The sequence below is a fragment of the Rissa tridactyla genome, chromosome 7 (assembly GCF_028500815.1).
Source record: "Rissa tridactyla isolate bRisTri1 chromosome 7, bRisTri1.patW.cur.20221130, whole genome shotgun sequence".
NCBI classification, from domain to species: Eukaryota; Metazoa; Chordata; class Aves; order Charadriiformes; family Laridae; genus Rissa; species Rissa tridactyla.
In genome coordinates this window covers 23,657,800-23,678,328 of record NC_071472.1, presented here as the reverse complement: position 1 = coordinate 23,678,328, position 20,529 = coordinate 23,657,800, and the positions used below count along the sequence as shown (strand labels likewise).

The window sequence follows — 20,529 nt, the reverse complement described above, 5'->3', positions numbered from 1 at the left end:
GCAAGTGAAATCACTGTTCCAGTGTTATCTGAGGATCTTGCTGTTGCCTTCAGCTGGGCCAGCCCATTTGCTGTTTCAGTGACCTCATGCAGAATATTTTTTTTCCCCCTGAATGGAAGGAAATGCTGTACCAACCAGTTTCCATAAAATTCATGTGGACTTTTTTCCCCCCTTCAAAATGAGGGAGAGCGTTGTCCACTGCTATGGTCTCGTGAGAAAACCATAGAGAACATCTACGTAGTTCCAAAGCAGAATTAATACTTCTGGCTGCAACCTCTGCATCTGTCTTTGTGCGATAAACGCTCTTTTCTGTCTCACTTCTTCCTTTTCTTGTTTTTTGTGTGTAGAATGGATTTGCCGTTGTTCGGCCTCCGGGTCACCATGCAGAAGAGAGCACACCCATGTAAGTATGTGTATGTGCTTTTTTAGCCTGCTTCAGTGCTCATCTGTTGTGTCTTCAACAGCTGGAAACCAGAAAGGTAGTTTGTTAGGTTGTTATTACACAATTTCTTGCTTATTGATATGTAAGACAGCATTGTATTCAAAGCTCCCAGTAATTCTCTGGAGGAAGGCAAGATTCTGCTTAGTGGTTTCAGGCGGGTATTTTTTAGCAAGAATCAGCATTACAGTCATGCTTTGAAAAAGCACTGATGCTTTTATTGGCTTTAGTCCTGTGAATTGTTTTAAATTAAATGTTGATGGCTTGTCCAGTGTGAAGAAAGCAAGGGTAGTAGCAACAGCAAACATAACTGTGTCCTGGGGTCACAACACTAAATTAGGAGAGTGTCAGAGTGGGGAAGGCTTCGCAAAGCGAAAGCTGAAGTCAGGCATCTTGCATGTGTTTAATGTAGCAGGGGTTTTGCCATCGGACTGTTTTCAAATCAGGGTCCCGTGCATAAATCATGTTGGCTTTTGTGTATCTGGCTTAACGCATGATGAAGTTCCGTGTCTTGGGTGCTTCAGCACTCTTTGGTGGGAGACAAGTGCTTGCTGTTGACTTCCCCTCAACCCAGCATTTTGAGGCCTCTCTGAGCCCGTCCGTGCCCTCGCAGCAGAGACACTGTAGTTCTCCGGCTCTGCATCGTTTCCCTTTCTTTCCTCCTTGCCATGTCCTCTCCATGTCTGCTCCTGTCCCCTTCCCTGGCACGCAGCACTGGAGGTCCCGTGGGCAGCTGGCACCGAGCAGCATCTCATGGCAGCTGGTCTGGGCAAGTGTGAAATGTTCCCCGTTTCCAGAGAGATGATCAGACACCTGCTGCTGCATGGCTATTTTGTGTCTCTAATTTAACACATGTGCATTTTCCAGGGGAGAAAGAAGAGTGAAAGCAGAAGAAATGTCTTCCTACTGTGTAATATCTAGATGATAGATGCATCGGGACCAAGGAAACCTATAGTTTAACACCTCTCCTTTTCTTCTTGTCTCCCTGCTCTCATCACTTCCAGGGGTTTCTGCTATTTTAACTCCGTGGCAATCGCAGCCAAGCTGCTCCAGCAAAGGCTCAACGTTAGCAAAATCCTTATAGTGGACTGGGTGAGTAAATGCTGGTTCTTACCTTTCAGGAGAGCAGGTGGAAAATTTTCTGGTTTGCTTCTTTTTTTTTTTTCCCCCCTTGCAAGGGCAACCTTTGTAAGTCAGTGAAAAAAATGTTGCCTGTGGTGTGCAAGCCAAAATTTGTCTTTTAACATTTGGGGTTTTTTTCAATAAAAGAAAAATTTCTTAAAAGGTACATAGGTTTCAGAATAAAGCGTAATTAGTAAGTAGTTGCTTTCAGAAACGAGCCCATAACACAGTTTCAAGGATGGGTAACTGCAAAGAATGATGGGTTTTGTGTGTTTTGGTTTATTTTTTTTCTGGAAGGTTTTGACTTTAACTGTTGTGATTCATCCCAGCTTTCTTTTCAAGATGTGAGGACTGCTTCCTGAGAGGGACAGGCTGGCTGGCACAGCTTGACCTTGGTCCGGATGGTCTGTGTCCTGCCTCTGGGCCAGCGCAGCCTCCGTGCGAGTGGGCAGGCAGCCAAAAGCCGTCTCTAAATGGGAACAAGACAGTGAAATACTCTACAGACAGCGCAGCCGAGTTGAGAAGGAGCTTGTTTGGGATTTTACTGTGGCGATGTATAGATTTAAAAATGCGGCTGATAGATCATTTTAATTTTTTTTAAATAGATTTAAAAATGTGTTTATGTGCCTGGGAAGGCATTTGAGTTGCTGGGTTTCAGTTGAGAGTTTTGATTATATAGCCATGGGCTAGACCCACAGGTTAAAATGGATATATTTTTCTCTTTGAGTTACTGGATGGACATCCTTTTCCTCACTTCCCACCAACTGTTTTTAATGTCAGGAAAGGACATTTTGAATACCTATCCTGTTACGGACTGCATTTCTGCACCAAGTAGCAATGCAGTAGGGGATCTGGGTAATGGGTTTCTGTTGTTTAACCTTGTTGGATCCAACACAACTTTGCTGGGCACTTGTATCACCCCACAGACCAACTGAAGATGCAAATTTGGGGTAACTAATGTAGTCTCTCCATCCCCCAAGACTGGGTATGAATCCAGTTCTCTCCAAGTAAATTGATCCTGTCCTCAGATACGCCTGAGATGGTGTTTACCCCCATTTATCTCATGGGTTAAACAAGGGCTGTAACCTGAAGCCAGCTGTGCAAAGCAGGTTACTCTCATTTGCAATAAACTGCCTCAGCTAGAGCAGAGAAGAGCAGAAGATGAAGCACAATAGCAAAGAAAATCCCTCCAAATCCCAAGTTGATGGCTTTAATCTGCAATTTTACTAAGGTACTAACCTCCCTCATATAATGTAATCTCTGTCCCTGAAGGATGTTCACCATGGGAATGGTACTCAGCAAGCTTTCTACAATGATCCTAATGTTCTTTATATTTCACTACATCGCTATGATGATGGGAACTTCTTTCCGGGCAGTGGCGCTCCTGACGAGGTAAGAGCATGGATCAGCATAGCATCTGGCCGTGTCTGATAGAACCTGCTCGGGGCTGTGATACAGGTGCCCCCAAAAGTCTCAGGAAGCTTCTGCCAGGGAAGGGTTGGAGAGAAGCTCCTGCCACTGTTCCCACGCTCGTGTTTGTTAGCGCCCTTTGGGAACGCATCGCTTGGATTTGTGCATTTGGTGCCTTCTCGTCCAAGTCCTAACAGCCATGGGAGCTGTGTCCTGCCCCACAAGCTGGCAGGAAAGCACGCGCCTTGGCTAACGAGCGGAAAATCAGTCAATGCAATTAGGCTCTCCAGCCCTTATGGGACAACCTGTTCCAGAGATGCCCTTCACCACTTGCCACAGCACTCCATATACTTTGCAGGATTTCCCCCTTATAGGCCTAAGTTGTTTCTTAGATGCAGGAGGAACGGGTTGTCCATGGCTGTGCCACTGGTGCTCAGGTTTCCTGGCACAGCCTTGGAAGCCCGTCCATCCCCTCCTTCTCCTGGCCCTGCCAAGGTATTGGTCCCTGCCACTGCTGCCTTCACACCGTGCAGCCCAGGTGGTGGCATTCAAGCACCGGTCACTGATACCCCTGGACCAAATCCACCAGTTCCTGGTGGTGTCCTCAGAGCCTGCAGCAGGAGGGCTGGGACAATGAAGGTGGGAGACCTTTCTCCCTAAACCCTGGATGGATGCTCCTACATCCATCATGTCCTTCCTTTCCCTCTAGGTTGGCAGGAAGTATTGTCCTTCCAGAGTGATTTATCAAAGGGAAATTCTATTAAATGCTTAGTTTTGTGTACTCTGAGGCACTCCAGATTACAGCTGAAAACTCCTAGAGTTCTTACCCTGTCAATTTTACATTTTCCCATTCATCAAACATCGATATTACCATTTCGGTTTCTAAAGAAACTTAAATGTAACGTGAAACTGCTTCATTGCTCTGTTCACACACTACTGTTGTAGTGAATCAACAGTAGCCCTTTGCAGCAGGCTTAATTTCTGCCTCAGGGTACGCAAAGGTCTCAGACCTACTTTTTTTCCTGACCTTTTAATAATCTAGTAATCTGGTTTACAAAATACCTAGTGTTGTAAGGAAACACTGGACTGCCAGTCCATATTTACCATTTATAGTAACTTTTAGATGTGTCATTCCAGACCGAATAAAATAAAGAAAACAAAATAAATTCAATTAAAGCCATAGAAGGATTAATAACCCGTTGTGGATGGATGAATCGCTGTGTCTTTCTATCAGCAGTATTTGCACTGATACAAGGAAGAATGCACACAAAAAAAAAAGCCCTGCGGATTTATCTAGCCTGAATTATCTGGCTTTGTATTGTATAACACATTAATTTTCAGATTTGTTTTTTTCCATAAAAAACCCACAAAAAATAAACCGTGTGTGTAGGAGCTCAGAGCCCTGCGTGGAGCTGCCAGCGCCCAGTGGCAGCAGATCCTGCCCAGCTCCGTTCCTGTCCCCAGGGACCCGCAGCCTGTAGTCACAGCCGCCACACTCGGGCAGCTGCAAGGTCCCTGCTTGACGAAGGGACTGAACACAGGCTTTCGGGTTTTGATATGGATGGGGAAAATATGTCTCTGCTTCTTAGCAAACAAATTTCTAGAAACCCCTGGTTTATTTTTCAGTTTTCGCCTTTCTCGGGTGTTTTCAGTCGGTGCAGATGGGAACGTTTGCGCCACATGCGAGGTTGGGGATGTACTTACGTTTACCACCCACATGTCCCTCAAGCAGCGAAGATCTCTTCTCTGTGAGTCGTATTTTTCCCCAGCAGAGGGGGAGCTTGCTCTGATTAAAACTGTGGGATTTTTCCCCCAGTTGCAACTGTAATAGAATACTAAAATATGCTTCTGAATAAAGCTGGAAACAAATTAAGGAAAGGTATTGCATGTAACACGCTCCTGCAAAAGGGGAAGAGGATCCAGTTGATGAGGAGGTGTTTTTTGGGTGAGCAGCAGTCAAATACCACTGGTCCACGGCTCCCATAAAGATTAGAGCAAGGAGGAGCTTTATTTTCACCCTAGTTTTGAGGACTAGGTTGCTTTAGAGGGAAAAATTAACCTGACTACCACCAAGCTATTGAATCAAAATCCATATTCAACTGGAAGAATATTAAGACAGCAGAGATGTGTTGCCAGAGTTCACTGTTTCCGTATGTGTAACTGAGAGTACCATCTCCCTTTTTCAGGTTGGCACAGGAGCAGGAGTTGGTTTCAATGTTAACATGGCCTTTACTGGTGGCCTTGATCCACCCATGGGAGACACAGAATACTTAACTGCTTTCAGGTAATATTGAAGATTTCCTCTTAAAAACAAATTTTTCATCTAAACTGAAGTTCTTTTTCCTCGTGCAATCCTCCTTCATCTTGAGTTTCTCTCTTGCTAAGTTTAGAGAAATACAAGGTTTACATCCAGCTGATGTAAAAAAGTCTACTTTTTCAGCACCATAATAAAAATAAAGCTGAATTAAGCACCTAGGATATTTCTGGCCATAAGCAGTGTGCGTGTGACATGGGGTGATTGATGTACTCACTGCTCAGCACTGATTGATGTATGAATTTAAAATGTCAACTGATATGAATAAGCTCTTCTGGGTTTGGCTAAAAATCTTTTTACCTCTTTGGGGTGAGTATTTCTTTGGGGAAACCCACCTGGCTGGGGAGGGGAACCCGTAAAAACTTTTTAACCAAGTCAAACATGAGTTGAAACTTGGGAGTGTAGCTGTCCCAAGGCTTGAGACATCATTACTGTGTTGCAGGCGATGGTACCTGACTTCTGGGTGAGCTGGCCAGGCAGTCCCTCCCCTGCAAGAGCTTTGCCCGTGACTTACACCACAGCTCCCTCCCAAGTGTACCTAGCAAAAGGACATGTACTTGTTTTGATAGACTTTAGATGTTGTTATTATTCACCCAAGATATCTTATATGCCTGTTCCAACCAACAGGAAATTGAAACAACTGAGCTGTTGGCTTTGTGCTTTTCTTACTGGGTTCTGGTTTCTCCTCTGAAGCAGCATGTTGTGTGTTATGAATAAAAATACAACCATTTCTTAAATAAGTGTTACTTATCACTTGCTGTCAGAGTGTGAATGAAGGTAAGCAAAGTTGTGGAACTGAATTAATGTCTTGCTGGGATATCCTCCTTGACTATCAGCGATAGTAAAGCCAGATACAAACCACTATGTGCTGGGTTGTACAGGCATATTCAAGTGTGCTCTGAAATACTGGCATCATTTGAGTCTCCAAATGGAGCAGGGGATGAAGACATTTGTTGACTCACTTGTTCATGTCCTGCTGTTCTTACTGTCCTGCTCACAGAAGCATATGATACCCGGGGATCACGGGGAGGTGTCTGCAGGGAATCATTTGATCTGATCCTTACTTTCGCCCTCATCTCAGCACCATCAGAAGAGATGTGTGAAGCAAAACCCACGTTTGTTGATCTACAGTCGTGCACACTCGGGTTGTGGTCTCTCTGAGCAGCGTGTCGCTATGAGAGCACTGCAAGAGTGTGGGTTGAACGTCATCTTGCTGCTCTGAGCAGTTAATGGGCAAAATATCCCAATAGGGCAATTGTACATCATTGGCATTTGGTGAACTTGCTGCAAGCCTGAAGCGATGCGTTTGCCTCCCAGAGCTGCAGAGAACGGGGAAAGGGAAGATATTAAAATTTACTATGGAAGCAACAGAATAATGAGATGAAACGAAGGTGGATCTCTGGGTAAAGGAGAGCTTGTAAGTAATGCAGTCGTGAATAGAGGCTGGTGTGAGACCACACTTTCCTTTCTGATACTCTGTCCAGGAGAATGAATATAATTCTCTGGCCTGCTGGATATATAGGCTTTATGTTTCTTAGAGACCGTCCTGTTCCACCCCTTGCCTGCCCCGTGCTGTTGGTCCGTCCTCTCCAACTGGCATCTTTTTTAACAATTACAAGTTGAAGCGGTTTTCTGTCCTCAAACCAGATTTAGTGCACTTCTGGCGACCACTCTGCCTAAATTCAGGGAGACACACACTTGCCAAAACATGGGTTGCAAATTTCTGGTGACAGGCAGATGGAATATCGCTTTCATGGAATAGTATTAAATCTGGGAGCATTATTTTCTGTTCTTCCCTGTGCACATCTTTGTATTCCGTTCTACTGAGCAAAAAGAGCTTTTACTCTTCAGCCTGCCATTAAAAGGCCTTCAAAGAGTGTATGCAGTTTAAAATAACATCTAGTCAAATCACTGTCATTTTTCTCGATGCTTTATTCCTGTTACAGGAAAGCAGCACTTTCCTCTAAAGTGGAAGTCTGTTTATCCCAGCAGTCAACAAGACTGATCTCTTCATTATAAAGAGAACCTGGCGCTCGTAACAGTGACATACTTGCTATTAAATATTAATTGAGTTTCAAGACTCCTGGAAAATTGCTCAGTCCGCACAGCAAGACCTTTGCCAGCCGTTCCTTAATAGGCACCGATGTCTTTTTGCCCAGAAACTGCAGCTGTTTGGGGAACGTATTTTGGAGCTACTCAGAGCCCTTGTTTTGCCAGGGTTTTGAGAAGCCGAGGGATGTTGTGACTCGTCCTTCTTCTAGGTAGCACCTCCCGTAGTCTGCCCCAAGTGCACACCTTCAGTCAATAAGTTAAATTGGAAGCTTTTTTTTAATCTTATGCCAAGTTTGGTCATGATAATACATTATCAAGTGACCTTTTTAAATCTTAAGCAGCTTCTTTGAAAAACATTTTTCCCCCCCTGAATCTTTCTATTGATTTTAATGTAAAATAACTCTTTGAAGTTTGCAATTTATAGTCCCCCGAGAGTTAGAAAGTGAAGGGAATAGGTCATATATCCTTTTTTTTTTTTACTTCTTTTCTTGAGTTAGCCCCTTGAGACAATGCATGCCTTCAAGGCAGCACCTTGTTATTCCACCCCATCGAATGCCACGTTGCATTTGCTGGGGATCAAACCGAAGATGAAGAAAAGATAAGAAAATTGGCCATAATGAACTCCAGAAGCAGCAGGCATTTTCACCATGAACTTGGAAACTCACAGTGGAGAACTGAGCTTTAATTCAAACCAGTCCAAATGCCAAACTGTGAGGCTTTGAAGTCTGTAGAGGAATCAGTGGAAATCCTTTGAGCTAGGCAAAGATACTGATATACTTTTTTTCTTCTTTTTTTTCTTCTTCTTTTTTTTTTTTTTTTTTTAAGCCTTAACTCTTCACATGCTTGTCTGCTTTTAGGGAAGAAAGCCTCCTTTCTATGTAAAATGAGCAGAAGAAAAATACGCAACATGCTTTTCTTTTGTTTTTTTGGTTGTCTTTGAGGATGAGCTGGTGTATGGATTTGATAAAAGCGTGTGCTCTAATGAAATAATAGCTGAGATAGCTGTCCTCATAAATTAGTCTTCTGATGAGTGAATAAATAAATCCCAATGAAACCTATCATCCCCGCACTGAAAACCTGTTTGAGTGTCGTTACACTCTTGCCGAAGAAAGGACAGGAACTTGCATCAATGATTTTTTTTTTTTTTTATTTTTTTTCTACCGAGAATTTCTTCTATGAATATTGGCTTCCCCCTGCTTGCAGCCCAGCGCTGAGTTGGACGGGATGGCCTGACCTCTTAATATTTACTAATACCGCCCAGCCGTTTCAAAAGTGCGAACAAGAGTTAAAAATGCGAAGCGGGGAGCAGCCTCGCCGTGCACTTTGTCACTTATTGTCTTCATAACCGAGGGCTGAAATCACCGGCTGCCCCATCTTGAGGTTGGGGTGATATCATGATTGTTGGATTTATTTTTTTTTGGGGGGGGGGGGGGGGGGGGGCCGGGAAGCCAGGGTGGCGTCACCCCCATCACTAATATATGTGCAGAAGGGATCTGGGGAGTTTGCTGCGAGCTTGGCGCTCCTCCACCCCATCGGAGCGGCAGCTCTGCCTGCCCGAGACAGCGTGACATTATAATTTAGCTGACCATTCGCTGGGCCCAGGTCCCGTGGCTGAACTCACCGCCCAAGTATGTGGGCAATACAGATTTCACAGATTAGGCAGAAATGTATTAAACTCTTTTAACGCGAAAAATGCGGGGCATGGAATTTTAAAAGTTCTTAACTCATCAAAATGTTATTGGTATTCATCGCTGTTGTTCTGTAGTTAGAGGGGAAAAAAAAAAAACAAACCGGTTGTAAAATTCAGGGTTGTTTTTTTTTTTATCGGGGTCTGTTGTTACCTAACTTGTTATACAAGCAGAAGTCTTGTTTGCTTCTATAAATCCTCGTGATGTTTTGAGAAGCAGAGTGTGCAAACCAGGCTAAGAGACCTGCAGAAAAAACACAAAGACTGTGGCCAGTTCCTTATTGCACGAGAACAGCAATTACATATTGAAATTAAAGTGTATTATCCACAGGAGTTTTCCTCTTAATTTTCTGTAAGAAAGTTTTCCTGATGATTCTAGCAGTTGTGTAGTCACGTACTATTATTTTTATTTTTTTTCCTACCTGGACAGAGGTAGGAAAATTATAATTCTGTATACAGCTTGATTCCATGTTAGTTTTATTTTTATTTAAAACACCTAAATCAGAAGCAAAAGCCAGGACTGTATTTGAAAGGTCCCTCCTCCTGCCTTTCTCGGAAAGCGTTAAATGAGTTCAGGAGCCAGTTGGGGGGGGATTTTGTTTTTTCCTTCGATCCATAAACCATTTCAGGAGTAAGAGGGAGGGGGGGAGGTTGATGGTGTTTTGCCTGGAACGGTTGTTTCTGTATTTTAGATTTCATGCTCTCCCGATGCTGATTTTGTCCCCGAACTCCTAATCCCTTTTGACATAGTAAATGACCGTGGAGATGGCTGCTTAGAGAAACAAAGACCGGAGTCTTCAGGAGGCTGCTTAGCCTTAGGAGCAGCGGATAACGTTTTTGAGATATATAGATATATATATATATATATAGATAGAGAGACAACAGTGGGAAAAAGAGTCTCTGAAGAAAGTGCTCAGCCCTCGAAGTTTCACCGACTTGCTCGCTGCAATTGAGCATTTAAAAAAAAAAAAATCCTCTGTAGGATTGTTTAATCTGCCTGTCGTTTATTAGGTGTTTAATTGGTGAATTGGCTAGTAACAGACTAAAAATTATTCATTCTTCTGGAAAATAGACATAAAATTGTATTTATTTTTTTTCTCCCCCAAATGATTGCAGAACACGATCAGTAGTTTTTACTGTTTGCAGCCATCAGTATTGACTAATGCATAGCTGTTCAGCTTAGCTGTAATTAGAGTCAAATGAAAGGGTTTAATCTATTTTAGGAAGGCAAAACAACTCTCTAAAATTTTGAAAATCTAAAGGTAACCCTTGTAATTTAAAAAATTCTAGATGGCTTGAATGAATATTCAGGGTTAAGAACAGTTTAATTCTTTGGTGAATAACTCTACAGCCACCTTAACCGTTAGTTAAAAGACCCAGTTCCAGATAAAACTGCACACCTTGATAGTAATTTAAATTTCCACCTTTTTTCTAGTATCATCACCAGGGCAAAGCCATAGGGTTGTTTGCAGTTTTAATTGCTGCTTTCTCTTGGGGACTTAGCTTCACTGTGTTGGATCTGAGTGAAGAGGCTGTTTTCATCTGTGCACAAGAAAAATTAAAAACCAAAAAGCTGAGTTAGATGTGCCTGAAATGCTGCCCACAGATCAAATCTCAGAAATGCATTGTTTGAAAGCAGTTCATTTGCTTGCGCCTTAAATTATTTTTTTTTTTAATTTTTTTTTAACACAAATAGGGAAAAATGAGGGAGGGAGTGCTGAGAGACGGGAAGGCTTTCACCCTCCTGGGTCAAGTTTGATATCCAGAGATGTAGCTGCTTACGTATGTGGTGAGCAACAAATAGAGGGGGACTGCAGCTTTGGAGTACTGGTGTAACACTGGAATTAGCAGAAAGTCAGAAGAAGGAGCAGCCCAGGAGAGTTTGGGTAGGAGTCACGGGTGAAGGAAAGCGTTCAAGTCTCGATTTGAGAGCACTTTTCAGTTTGGATGAGTTTGTGATGGTCAAGGTACCAAAAGCATCATTAGCTTAATTATTCTGACACCCTGTTACCTTGTGCTTCTCCTCTGGTTACCCCTGAACACGCGTGGCTCCTGGGCAGGCAGCATCCATCCCACCTCTCTGTCCTCCTGGCTCCTTGTGGACAGGGAAGCCAGGGGACCTGCGACTCATGTTTCTTAAAATTCTGAGGACCCAATAAAAATAAACTGTGCATACAGAGCACCATTAATAATTGCTCAGAGTTGAAGGTACTTGCGGTGGTAACCAGTTACGACTGTAAGGTCACCCCGTCCTGCACCACAGAAAACTCTGGACATCCTCAAAATGATGACTTCTAACTTGTCAAATACCGATTGATTTACTTTTAAGGAGCAACTGCTGCTTTTTCTCTCCTAAAATTTATACGGACAGGGTTCACGTTTAACTCTCAGTGCTGCTTGTGCGTTGGCTGTGCCACTAGAGGGTATCTTTGAACCGCTGTCACCGTGCAGGGACCTTCAGCCGAGCATCACCAGCACCATCTCTCCCTGTTCGTTGCTGGTGCTTGCACATTGCTGGTGCATTGGTGCTTGGGCATCAGCAGATGACCTGTCACACGACCAAGAAGTCATGACCGATTCGGGGTTGCATGAATCGCTCGGTGTTGACAGACCATGCTCCCAGCTTGGGGGCGCAGGTTTGGGCTTGCTCCTGCAACCAGCTTATGGTTGTCCCGCACATCAGTTGAGGTCCTAGCAGCTCCCATGGTATCATAGCTTTGTGTGGGGGGGTGGAATCTGATTATTTTAGCAGTTTTCCCTTGGTTAGAAATTGAAGAGCTCAGCAGTACTTCAAAGCTCAGGGGGAAAAAAAAACCCAACCCTCTACCACGTGCACTTGCTTCGAAACTGCTGCCTTAGTCCTTTATGAAGGAGGTGGTTTCTACTTAAAATGTCTGGGGGTTTCGCTAGATTTTTGTTGATTGGAAAGTCATCAGCAAAAATGGTGCTGTTTTGTCTTCCTTACGTAATCATCTCCCTGAGGACAAAATGTATACGGCAATCACGTCATTTGGGGAAAAAAATAAAATTCTTTGGGATTTTGTAAGAGTTAAAAGAAAATATGATCCTTTTTGCATAGTTTTTTGTGTCTGCTTGCAGAGACTGGCAGGTGGGAAGGTTGCAGGAGGCTGTTAGGTTACTGTGGCAATTAACTGGCAAAAAATTGAAGCTGGAAGGCTTTTTTTTCGTTTGGGACTACACGATGTCTGAGTGCCTTGACCAGCCCTGCGATGTGCTGGGTGTGCCAGCCTGGCTGCTCAGTACTGGTGATGGAAACCACTGATGGGTTTGACCAATGCTGGAAGTAGCTTATTGCATTTAAAATAAACTCTACAGAGGGCAAAATGGCATAAGCTCAGATGGGTGTTGGAGCTAATACAAGTTGCTGACGCTAGCTGATGTCTTGTGGCTGTTTAACATCGTTGTAGCAAGAGGTGAATTTTTATGGGTGTCTTGATAGCACTTGAGCAATCTCAGCCCTAAACAGACCTCTGTTTTTTAGAACGTCATGTAACAACTGTACTCAATAAAAGTGAGGTTCTCGTGTATGCAAAGATATTTACAGGTTCATGCTTTGCTATATGAATAATTTCAGTTCATGTTTTAGAAGGTTAGAAGGTTAACCTTGGCTGTAGCTGTTTGTTAGGTGGGGAAATGGGGAAATACTATCGTCTTCATTACCAGCAAGGGACAGCATTGGTCAGGTTGCCCTAGGGATACATCCAAGATTCCGTGAGTCCATTTATAACGGAAAAAGAACATAATTTGGAAAATATTACTGTATATAAAGGGTCTTGAGGTGGAGATTTACAACCTTCCGTGCACCTCCTCACTTTTCCACCGCTTCCTGCAGTTATCAGTGCCCAACTGAAAAATTCAACAATTTTCAAGCCCATGCAGGTGGGTACCCCAGCATGGGCTGAAGGCACAAAAAGGTGTTCACCCAAGAGTGCCTGCAGCAGGCTTTCTTGGTCAGAAAAGGTTGTGGGGTGTCTGCGTCATGTTGATTAAGAAGTTCCACCATGTTTGTGCTGGGGCTGTTAGGCAAAGAAGAAATTACTTGCTGTTTGCTCAGCTTCCCAGTTTTGCTTAGCTGGCATCTTGATGTGTGAAACGGGGTGTTTGCAACCTCGTGTAGGCTTTGAACAGAAATTTAGTAGATTGAAGGGAAAAAAAAAAGAGGGAAAAGGCCTTTTGCTGAGGAACCACAGACACAGACCTCTTGTTTCATTTAAATACTGGCCTTAACAGGCAGTAGTTTATGGATGCTAAGCAATTCAGTCCATTTCATAGCAAACAAAATGTCAAAGGATGGGGAACCAGAGTTTGGACAGGTGTATTTAGGGGGGATATTTGCATATTAGAGCTTTTTGCCCTCTGTGACATCCTAAGCCTTTCGCTATGGTAAATGAGAAGTGCAGGAGGGAAAAAATAAATAGTTTTGCAGATGCTGCAAAGGCTAAAGGAGGTATTTCAGAGGAGAACACGGAGACAAGTGCCACAAACCGAGGTTGCTGTCGGGCAGGTTTCCCAGGTGGTTTTGCAGCCTATGCCAGATGCCCTGTTATTTTCTCCTTCTCCCCTTGTGCCCTGTATGTAAAGCAAGATACGATCACAAATGGGAAACACAACGTATGCCGACTTATTTCCCTGGTGAAAACGTGAGGCTGTTGATGGAGGAAATAGTAGACCTCACTGAAAAAACTAACATGAGATTGACGTTAAAGCTGTACAGTGTGGCGGTGCAAGGTGTTCAGCCAGCCGGGCTCTCACCTTGTAAGAAAACAGGAGATGGGCTTCGCTACTGTGGAATAATAGTACGAGGTTTTATAACAGGTTGGTTCAAGATGGTTTAAGTGTTCCTGCGTTTGTTCAAGAGACGAAGTAACATGCCTGCCATCGTTAAATTTTTGTTGCAGAACGGTAGTAATGCCCATCGCCAATGAATTTGCCCCAGATGTTGTGCTGGTGTCTTCTGGTTTCGATGCAGTGGAAGGCCATCCCACACCTCTTGGAGGATATAATCTCTCAGCAAAATGTAAGTTGTGCATTTAGAAGAGCCGGGATCCGAAAGTGGTGTAAATTGCTGCTGTCCTGGGGACTAAAGTACAGTACTTGCAGGTTTTACATTTTGGGGTCCATCTTCAGATCTTTCATTTCTATGGCAAACTTTTTAGCATTTTTCTTTGAATTTTCATATGTTTTGTCACTGCACCATGTATATTTTGGTCTGACTGAAGCCTTCATTTTCTAGTAGTATTTCATATTTCAATTTCAAGTGCAAATAAAGTATGTAAGGAAGTTATCAATTCGCTTGTAATGACAGCTGTGCAGGAGACGGCCGCTGAATTAGAGAGTTATGCTTGTTTTAAGGCAAAATTGCAGAAAGAGGCAATGCCAGATGTAAACAGTGTACCTTGCTCTGAATTCTAGTAGAAGCCCATTGCTTCCTCCAGGATACCTTATTAAAAATTCGAGCTCAATATTTTTGTCTCCACCTTTGAAGAAATTATACGGGCCCACAAGAACCTCCTTTTTGCCTTGGATGCGTGATGTTTCTCATTGCCCGGGAGATCCGCTGAAATCCCTCCCCCTCCCCTTGGTTATGCGGGGTTTATCTGGCACTCTTTCACTCAAGTCAATCAAGACGACAGTTTTTCTTGCAAAAGGACTTTATTATTATTTTTTAAGAGCATGTTTCAGCCAGGAAAGTTATTCTCTACAGTGAACTTCAGAACCTTGTATGGTAGCTGAACCTATAAACTTTATATAATAATAAAGTGAAATAGATTTACAAGAGACAAGTTATTTAAGATATCCAGAAACACTTTGTAATGAGAAGACCTTGTTTACCTGCTTGTTGAATTTCCCATGCTCTGCTACTCTCACAAAACAGTTACGGGCTCAGCCGTGAATCTTTCTATCTTGCTGTTAATTTGTCAATTTGCAAATGCGCTTATGGGGGTCACTGCAAAACAGAAAGCAGGGAGGAGAGTAAAAATGCCCTGGATTTTCTTTTGTTTGGATTTTTATTTTTTTTCGGAGGGGGAAGGTTGCTTTGAGGACACGTTTTTTAAATCCTCGCAGCTTGGTTCTGTTTTATTTAAAGGGTAGAAATGTATTGTGTGTCATATGATCAAAGTCTCGGGTGCCCCAGGAATTTTTATAGCACATTATATACAGGAAGAAACGTCTGTTAAGAACTAGATGTCAAATATCTCTGGGGCACTGCGATGCTGCTATCGCAACTGAAAGCACCGGCAGCAATTTTACTGATTTCCCCTTCTCCTCCTCCCTTCCCCCGGGCCTCCCCCAGCACTGCTCTGACTTTGTATCTTCCAAAGCAGGGCAAAAAGCCTCCTCCTTCCACCCTCTTTCCTTCCTTCCAAAGGAGATAGTGGCTGCTATATTTAATTCAGGGCGCTGAGGGGTGGTAGGGAGGATGGCGGTGCCTCTCACCTGGGATAAACTCCAGCGAAGTGCTCGTGGCGGAGGTACGGACCCGTCCCACAGTGCACACGGCTGAGCCGGTCCAGCGGGGAAACCATGGCTGGAATTCTGCAACGAGTGCATTAAAATCCAACCTGGCTTATATTACGCGTTGAGTCCTTTCAGATCCCTTGTGGTTTTTTAATGTGATGTAATTCCTTTCTATAATTCTTTGATCCTTCGCCAGGAGCCTGATTCCAGCCGCAACCTTTGCCCTTCTCCTGCATTTCCTCTTCTCCCTCGTTACAGGCTTCGGGTACCTGACAAAGCAGCTGATGGGCCTGGCCGGGGGCCGCGTCGTCCTAGCCCTCGAAGGAGGCCACGACCTGACCGCCATTTGCGATGCCTCGGAAGCCTGTGTTTCTGCTTTGCTGGGAAACGAGGTACAGAGACACGCAAAACCAGGGGCTGCAACCTCTTCCCTCCTTGAACTTGGGCTTCTCATCCTCCAAAACAGTCGATCCACCCAATTTTTGTCACTGAATTGGGTCCTTTTGGCACACGTTGATTTAAAGAGTGCATGCTTTATTTGTTTAAAAACTACCAGCGTTTGGCAATCTGTATTATAAGGATTGAAATAGCTGAAGATTGAATTTGGGTTTATTCTTTATCCAAATTGTTTGCTTTATGCTCTTTGTACAATAACTTATTTGTTTAGTTTCTTTCTGAAGTTGTTGTCCAAGGCTTCCCATCTCTTTGCAGACACCCTCTCCAGTACTACAGCCTGTACCTGTTTTGTTGGGCAGCTTGCCTGTCATTGTTTTCAAGTGTATATTTCCCTTGATGTATTTTCTGTCTTCTGCACATTGGTGTGTTGGAAAAGCCTCAGCTGTGTCACAGAAGTTGGCCGGAAAGGCCAGCGTGTGTGATTGCAAGATAAGAGCAAGACGGAGAAATACACCAAGGAAATCTAGGTTTTGGGTTCTGGGGAGGTCAGGGTATTTTCCTATAGAGGAAACTTTAGATACTTTTGCTTTTCTGCCTTTTCCCCCCCAACACTTTTGGTGTCAGTGGAATTAAAGGAGAAATTACTCCGATTCCCTGTGACCGTCCTCCTTGATGCAGCCTGGCTAGGAGCATCTACTGGAGCAGGCACCAAACAAGCAGCTCATGCCTATGTTGCTTCCAACGTTGTTGATCATTATAAAGTTTGGAGTGGTGTCTTTGGGCTCAGGGAGTTCAGAGTCATGTACTGCAGAAATATGGCAGCAAGGAAATACAGAAATCAGTTATCGGCAGTGAAATCCCAGACTGGGGCTCCTGATGCATCTGCTTTGTCTGTACTGTTGCATCTACTTCTGTTCAAGAAGCATTTTTCTGAATAACTTGTGGGCTTTTGAGTATGAGTAACTGGTTAGTTTGGGTCAAGCCTCCCTTCTGGTTCATTGCTTCTTTTTTTTTTTTTTTCATTGGTGTATATGTGGTGCTTAGTGGCATGGTTTAGCGGTGGACTTCGCAGCGTTAGGCTAACAGTTGGACTTGATGATCTTCAAGGTCCTTTCCAACATGACTGATTCTGTGATTCAATTTTTTTGAGCACCTGTTCTCCACATACAATCCCAATGGTTGAGTCTCGGACGGGCACAGTAGACAACAAAAGTGCCTTGCATCAATTTTCCACCTTGCTCAGAGCAGCAGGTCCTTGCTCAGCCTGCAGCCCCAGGCACCATCCCCGCTCGGTATCTGCTGTGAGTGTCCTGGTGTAGAGGGGGCTCTGGAGCTGTTCGAAACAGTCATTGAGGGTTGAGAGCATGAATTAAAACAACAGTGCAGTGTGACTCCTTAGCCTACAGACAGCTAAAAATTTCAGCCCTGGGGGAAAGCAGCCACACCGATTTGAAGTTGGGGGTGGCTGCGACACCTTGGGCAGCATTAATGGCTTGGCTAGTGTGTGTGAATTTTTGTAGGCTGCCTCTTTAATTAAGAGATTGCCCTCATTACCCTGTGGAAATGAGCGTATCTTAAAAGGACACAAGGAACTTGCTGAGATGACCTCTGATCGAGCAGATGTCTGAAGGCAGCTGTCTCTATCACAAGGAGAGAAGTCTGCCTGTTAGATGGTGAAGGAAGGAAGTTCCTTCTAAAGCTTTAGCCAGTCTTGGAGAACACAACCAGGGTCTCTCATCACCACCCTTTGCTAAAGAACCCCTTGATGCAGGATCTGTGAGAGGGCATGTAGTCAACATCTGAAGGTGCAGCACCACAGAGAGGAGAAGCCTCTCTTTGAGTATTTCAGAGAGTATTTTCAGAGAGTATTTCAGCTCTGGCTTTGCCTACAGTGACAGCTGACTTCTGGGGATGGTGGTGAGCTGTGAGTGCTTAGACTCACAGCTGCGGTTCAGTGACCATCAGCCTTTCTTGGGTCTGGGAAGTTGGAGCAGGAAGTTTGGTTCTGCATGGAAGTGCAGGTCGGCTATGTTTGACTTCCAGCCTTTTGGAGAAGTGCTCTGTCTTGCAGTATTCACACTCCATGCAATGGACAACAGTGCCTGGGTTAACCTCACTAAGCAGTCCAAGAGATAAAACGGCTGTGATTCATCAAAAGCGTCTGCTTCAGTCATCCAGCATCCCATCCCCAAGCATCCAGAGAGCATCCACTCCTTGTGCTTGGCCAGGCAGTTCTGATAAGGCTCTCAGCATGGGTAACTGATCCCAGCATGCAAGCCTGTGCTCAGCCCTCGGGACAGCCAAAAACTCAGGAGCCAGCTGGTCCATCATCATGGAAGCAATGGAATTTTTATTGCAGCACCCATCTCTCTCAAGCTGACAGCTGATGGCACTGTTGTCACCACATACAATTCCTCTAGCTCCATCCGCTTTTGGGTGCAGGCGGCAATAATGGCGGGATGCACTTTGAAGGGGAGACAGAGGAAACGGCGCATGAAGGATGTCATTCCTCTTGCTTAACGTGCTCCTACCATGCAGGCGGGGGACCACAATGTGGCGTGAGGATCTGCACGCAATACATAAGCGCTTAATCCAAGCCACGAATGTGTTTGGAATTCTAAGGCTTTGGGGAGAACTCAGCACTCACGATAGCTTGGATGTTGTCAACTGCCTGAGTGGTTTTATTTACCAGAGTGAATATTGATCCTTAAAGGTAAAAGAAACATTGATTTTTATTTTTAACCACTGAATCAGGACAGCTATAAGGCGTTTTAAAATGCTTAAAGATCGACCTGTTCTCACTTTTCCTAGGTGGGCTCTAAGACTGCGCAGATATCACGATAATGTTCTCCGACTTGCACATCAAAAAGCAGGAAACACTACTTTTATCAAGGTCTTTTGTAAAAATCTTTTTAATGCGAGGAAGTTGGAGGGAACTGCTGTTGCTTTGTCCCACGGCCCTTTGATGAAGTTTGATATACAGCGTGTTAGACAATTTTGCCTGCGTGCACATGGCCGGGCAGCTGCGGCTGTTGCTGGGCTGCGGGGAGGTTTGCTCACTGCGGAGTGGTGCCGGACCTACCCGGGGAAATGGTAGGAAATGAGGGGAACGGTGCCAGTCCCCAAAGCGTCTGCGTTCGCTGGCGGAGATTAAAATTCCCGCTTCGGAAAAAGTGTTATGCAAAGGCAAGAGCCGGCTTGTTCCCAACTGTCCAGGAAATTAAACCAGAGCTTTAGCTTTGCAGCAGGTTATTTTAATGTGAAATGAGTTAGTGCCAGGCGAGGTGGCTTGAAAATGTACGTACATTGCTTTAGTTAAAAATTTAGTTGTGCAAAACTAACACGACATCAGTTGAAAAATCAAAGGCAGGCATGATGCAGGGAAGATCTGATGATAATTTAGACCAGAAAGCCACCATGCTTCTTCCGTTACTCAAAACAGCCCCTGCCAGCAGCGTGCCAGCAGCGCTGGAGGGCAGAGGAGGCAGCGACCGTGCAAAGCAACTCACTCCGTCATGAGCATCACCAGCCTTTAGTCTTCAAACCAACTTCAACACCCGGAGCAGGGTGTGGAGCTCCTGTGTCGTGGGAGCTGCTAGTGGTGGGGACAGAGACGGGGAGGCACATGCGGGGAGGCACATGCTGGGAGAACTGGTCCTGGAGCTCAGCCGCACTCGCAGTGCTGCCTGTCGCTGCTGCAAACGCTTTGTCATTTTTCACACCGAAGTAGCAGAGGTGTGTCCGGTGTCAGACTCTGGACATCCCAAATAAACAAGGTCATAATAAGCAGTTGCTTAAAATTAGTTCCCTAATGCCCAGAGGCATTTCTTTCCTTTTCCAGGAAAGCGATGGCTGAGGCTGTTGTCTGTGAGTGTTATTTCAGGAGGAGAGTGGAATGGAAGCGATTCATCTGCGAAATAGCGCATGTGTGGGCTGCCTGATGTTGTGTGCTTTATATTGATACCAACCGAGAGGTGTTAGAAAGTTCTTACTTAAAGATTTGTCGAGGAATTGCTTTTGTCTTCGCTTAATGTCATACAGAAGCCAGTTTGGGCCAGAATTAATTTCAGAGTAGAGAATTTATAAAAAGTGCAATCTGTAATTATTAAATCTGGAATCGAGCAATTTCTAGTGCTCGTGAAGTACCTATGGAATGGCTGCCATGTGGTCACAAAAGCAGATCTCTTGGCCGGAGCTTCTCGTGGCTTTGAACAGAATTTGCAGTTAAACTTTGCCGTAGATTTTTTTTAACTATTAAACTGTGGCTCCTTCTCTGCTAGGGAGTATCCCTGGATGGGCCTTGACCACTATTTTCAGACACAATTAACATCTCTTGGATAGCCAACCTTGGAGGTCTGTGATGAATTCATGTTCTTTGTGGAGAACTGAGGAGGGAAAGAAAGGAAGAAAGAAGATGGGCTTGGAGATCATCAGCCCTGCAGAATGTTTTTTCTTGAGTATTTACTTGATTGTGAGATGCCTCGAGCTCATGCGAGTCACATCCAAGCGGTTGGCCATGTGCCTGAGCCGAGCAGAGCTGCTCTGCTTGGGACATCCTTACCTACCATGCAGATGCCCCTGCTGTGCCAGAGGAAACCAGTATTCTGCACACTGTTATCTTTGAAAGCA

General features: G+C 44.4%; 1 protein-coding gene across 23 annotated transcripts in view; it reads left to right on the top strand.

Annotated features, from left to right (window-relative positions):
* Positions 1–20,529, top strand: part of HDAC4 (histone deacetylase 4) — a 415,745-nt gene that overhangs the window by 236,935 nt on the left and 158,281 nt on the right. For all 23 annotated transcript variants that reach the window (XR_008467801.1, XM_054209794.1, XM_054209784.1 and 20 more), the window contains 6 exons: positions 348–403; positions 1,444–1,531; positions 2,834–2,953; positions 5,158–5,255; positions 13,944–14,062; positions 15,763–15,896. Coding sequence is in view for 22 of the 23 variants with exons in the window: in XM_054209794.1 (XP_054065769.1) it covers positions 348–403; positions 1,444–1,531; positions 2,834–2,953; positions 5,158–5,255; positions 13,944–14,062; positions 15,763–15,896 (615 nt within the window). In the remaining variant the exon portion in view is untranslated. The remainder of the gene's footprint in view (positions 1–347; positions 404–1,443; positions 1,532–2,833; positions 2,954–5,157; positions 5,256–13,943; positions 14,063–15,762; positions 15,897–20,529) is intronic.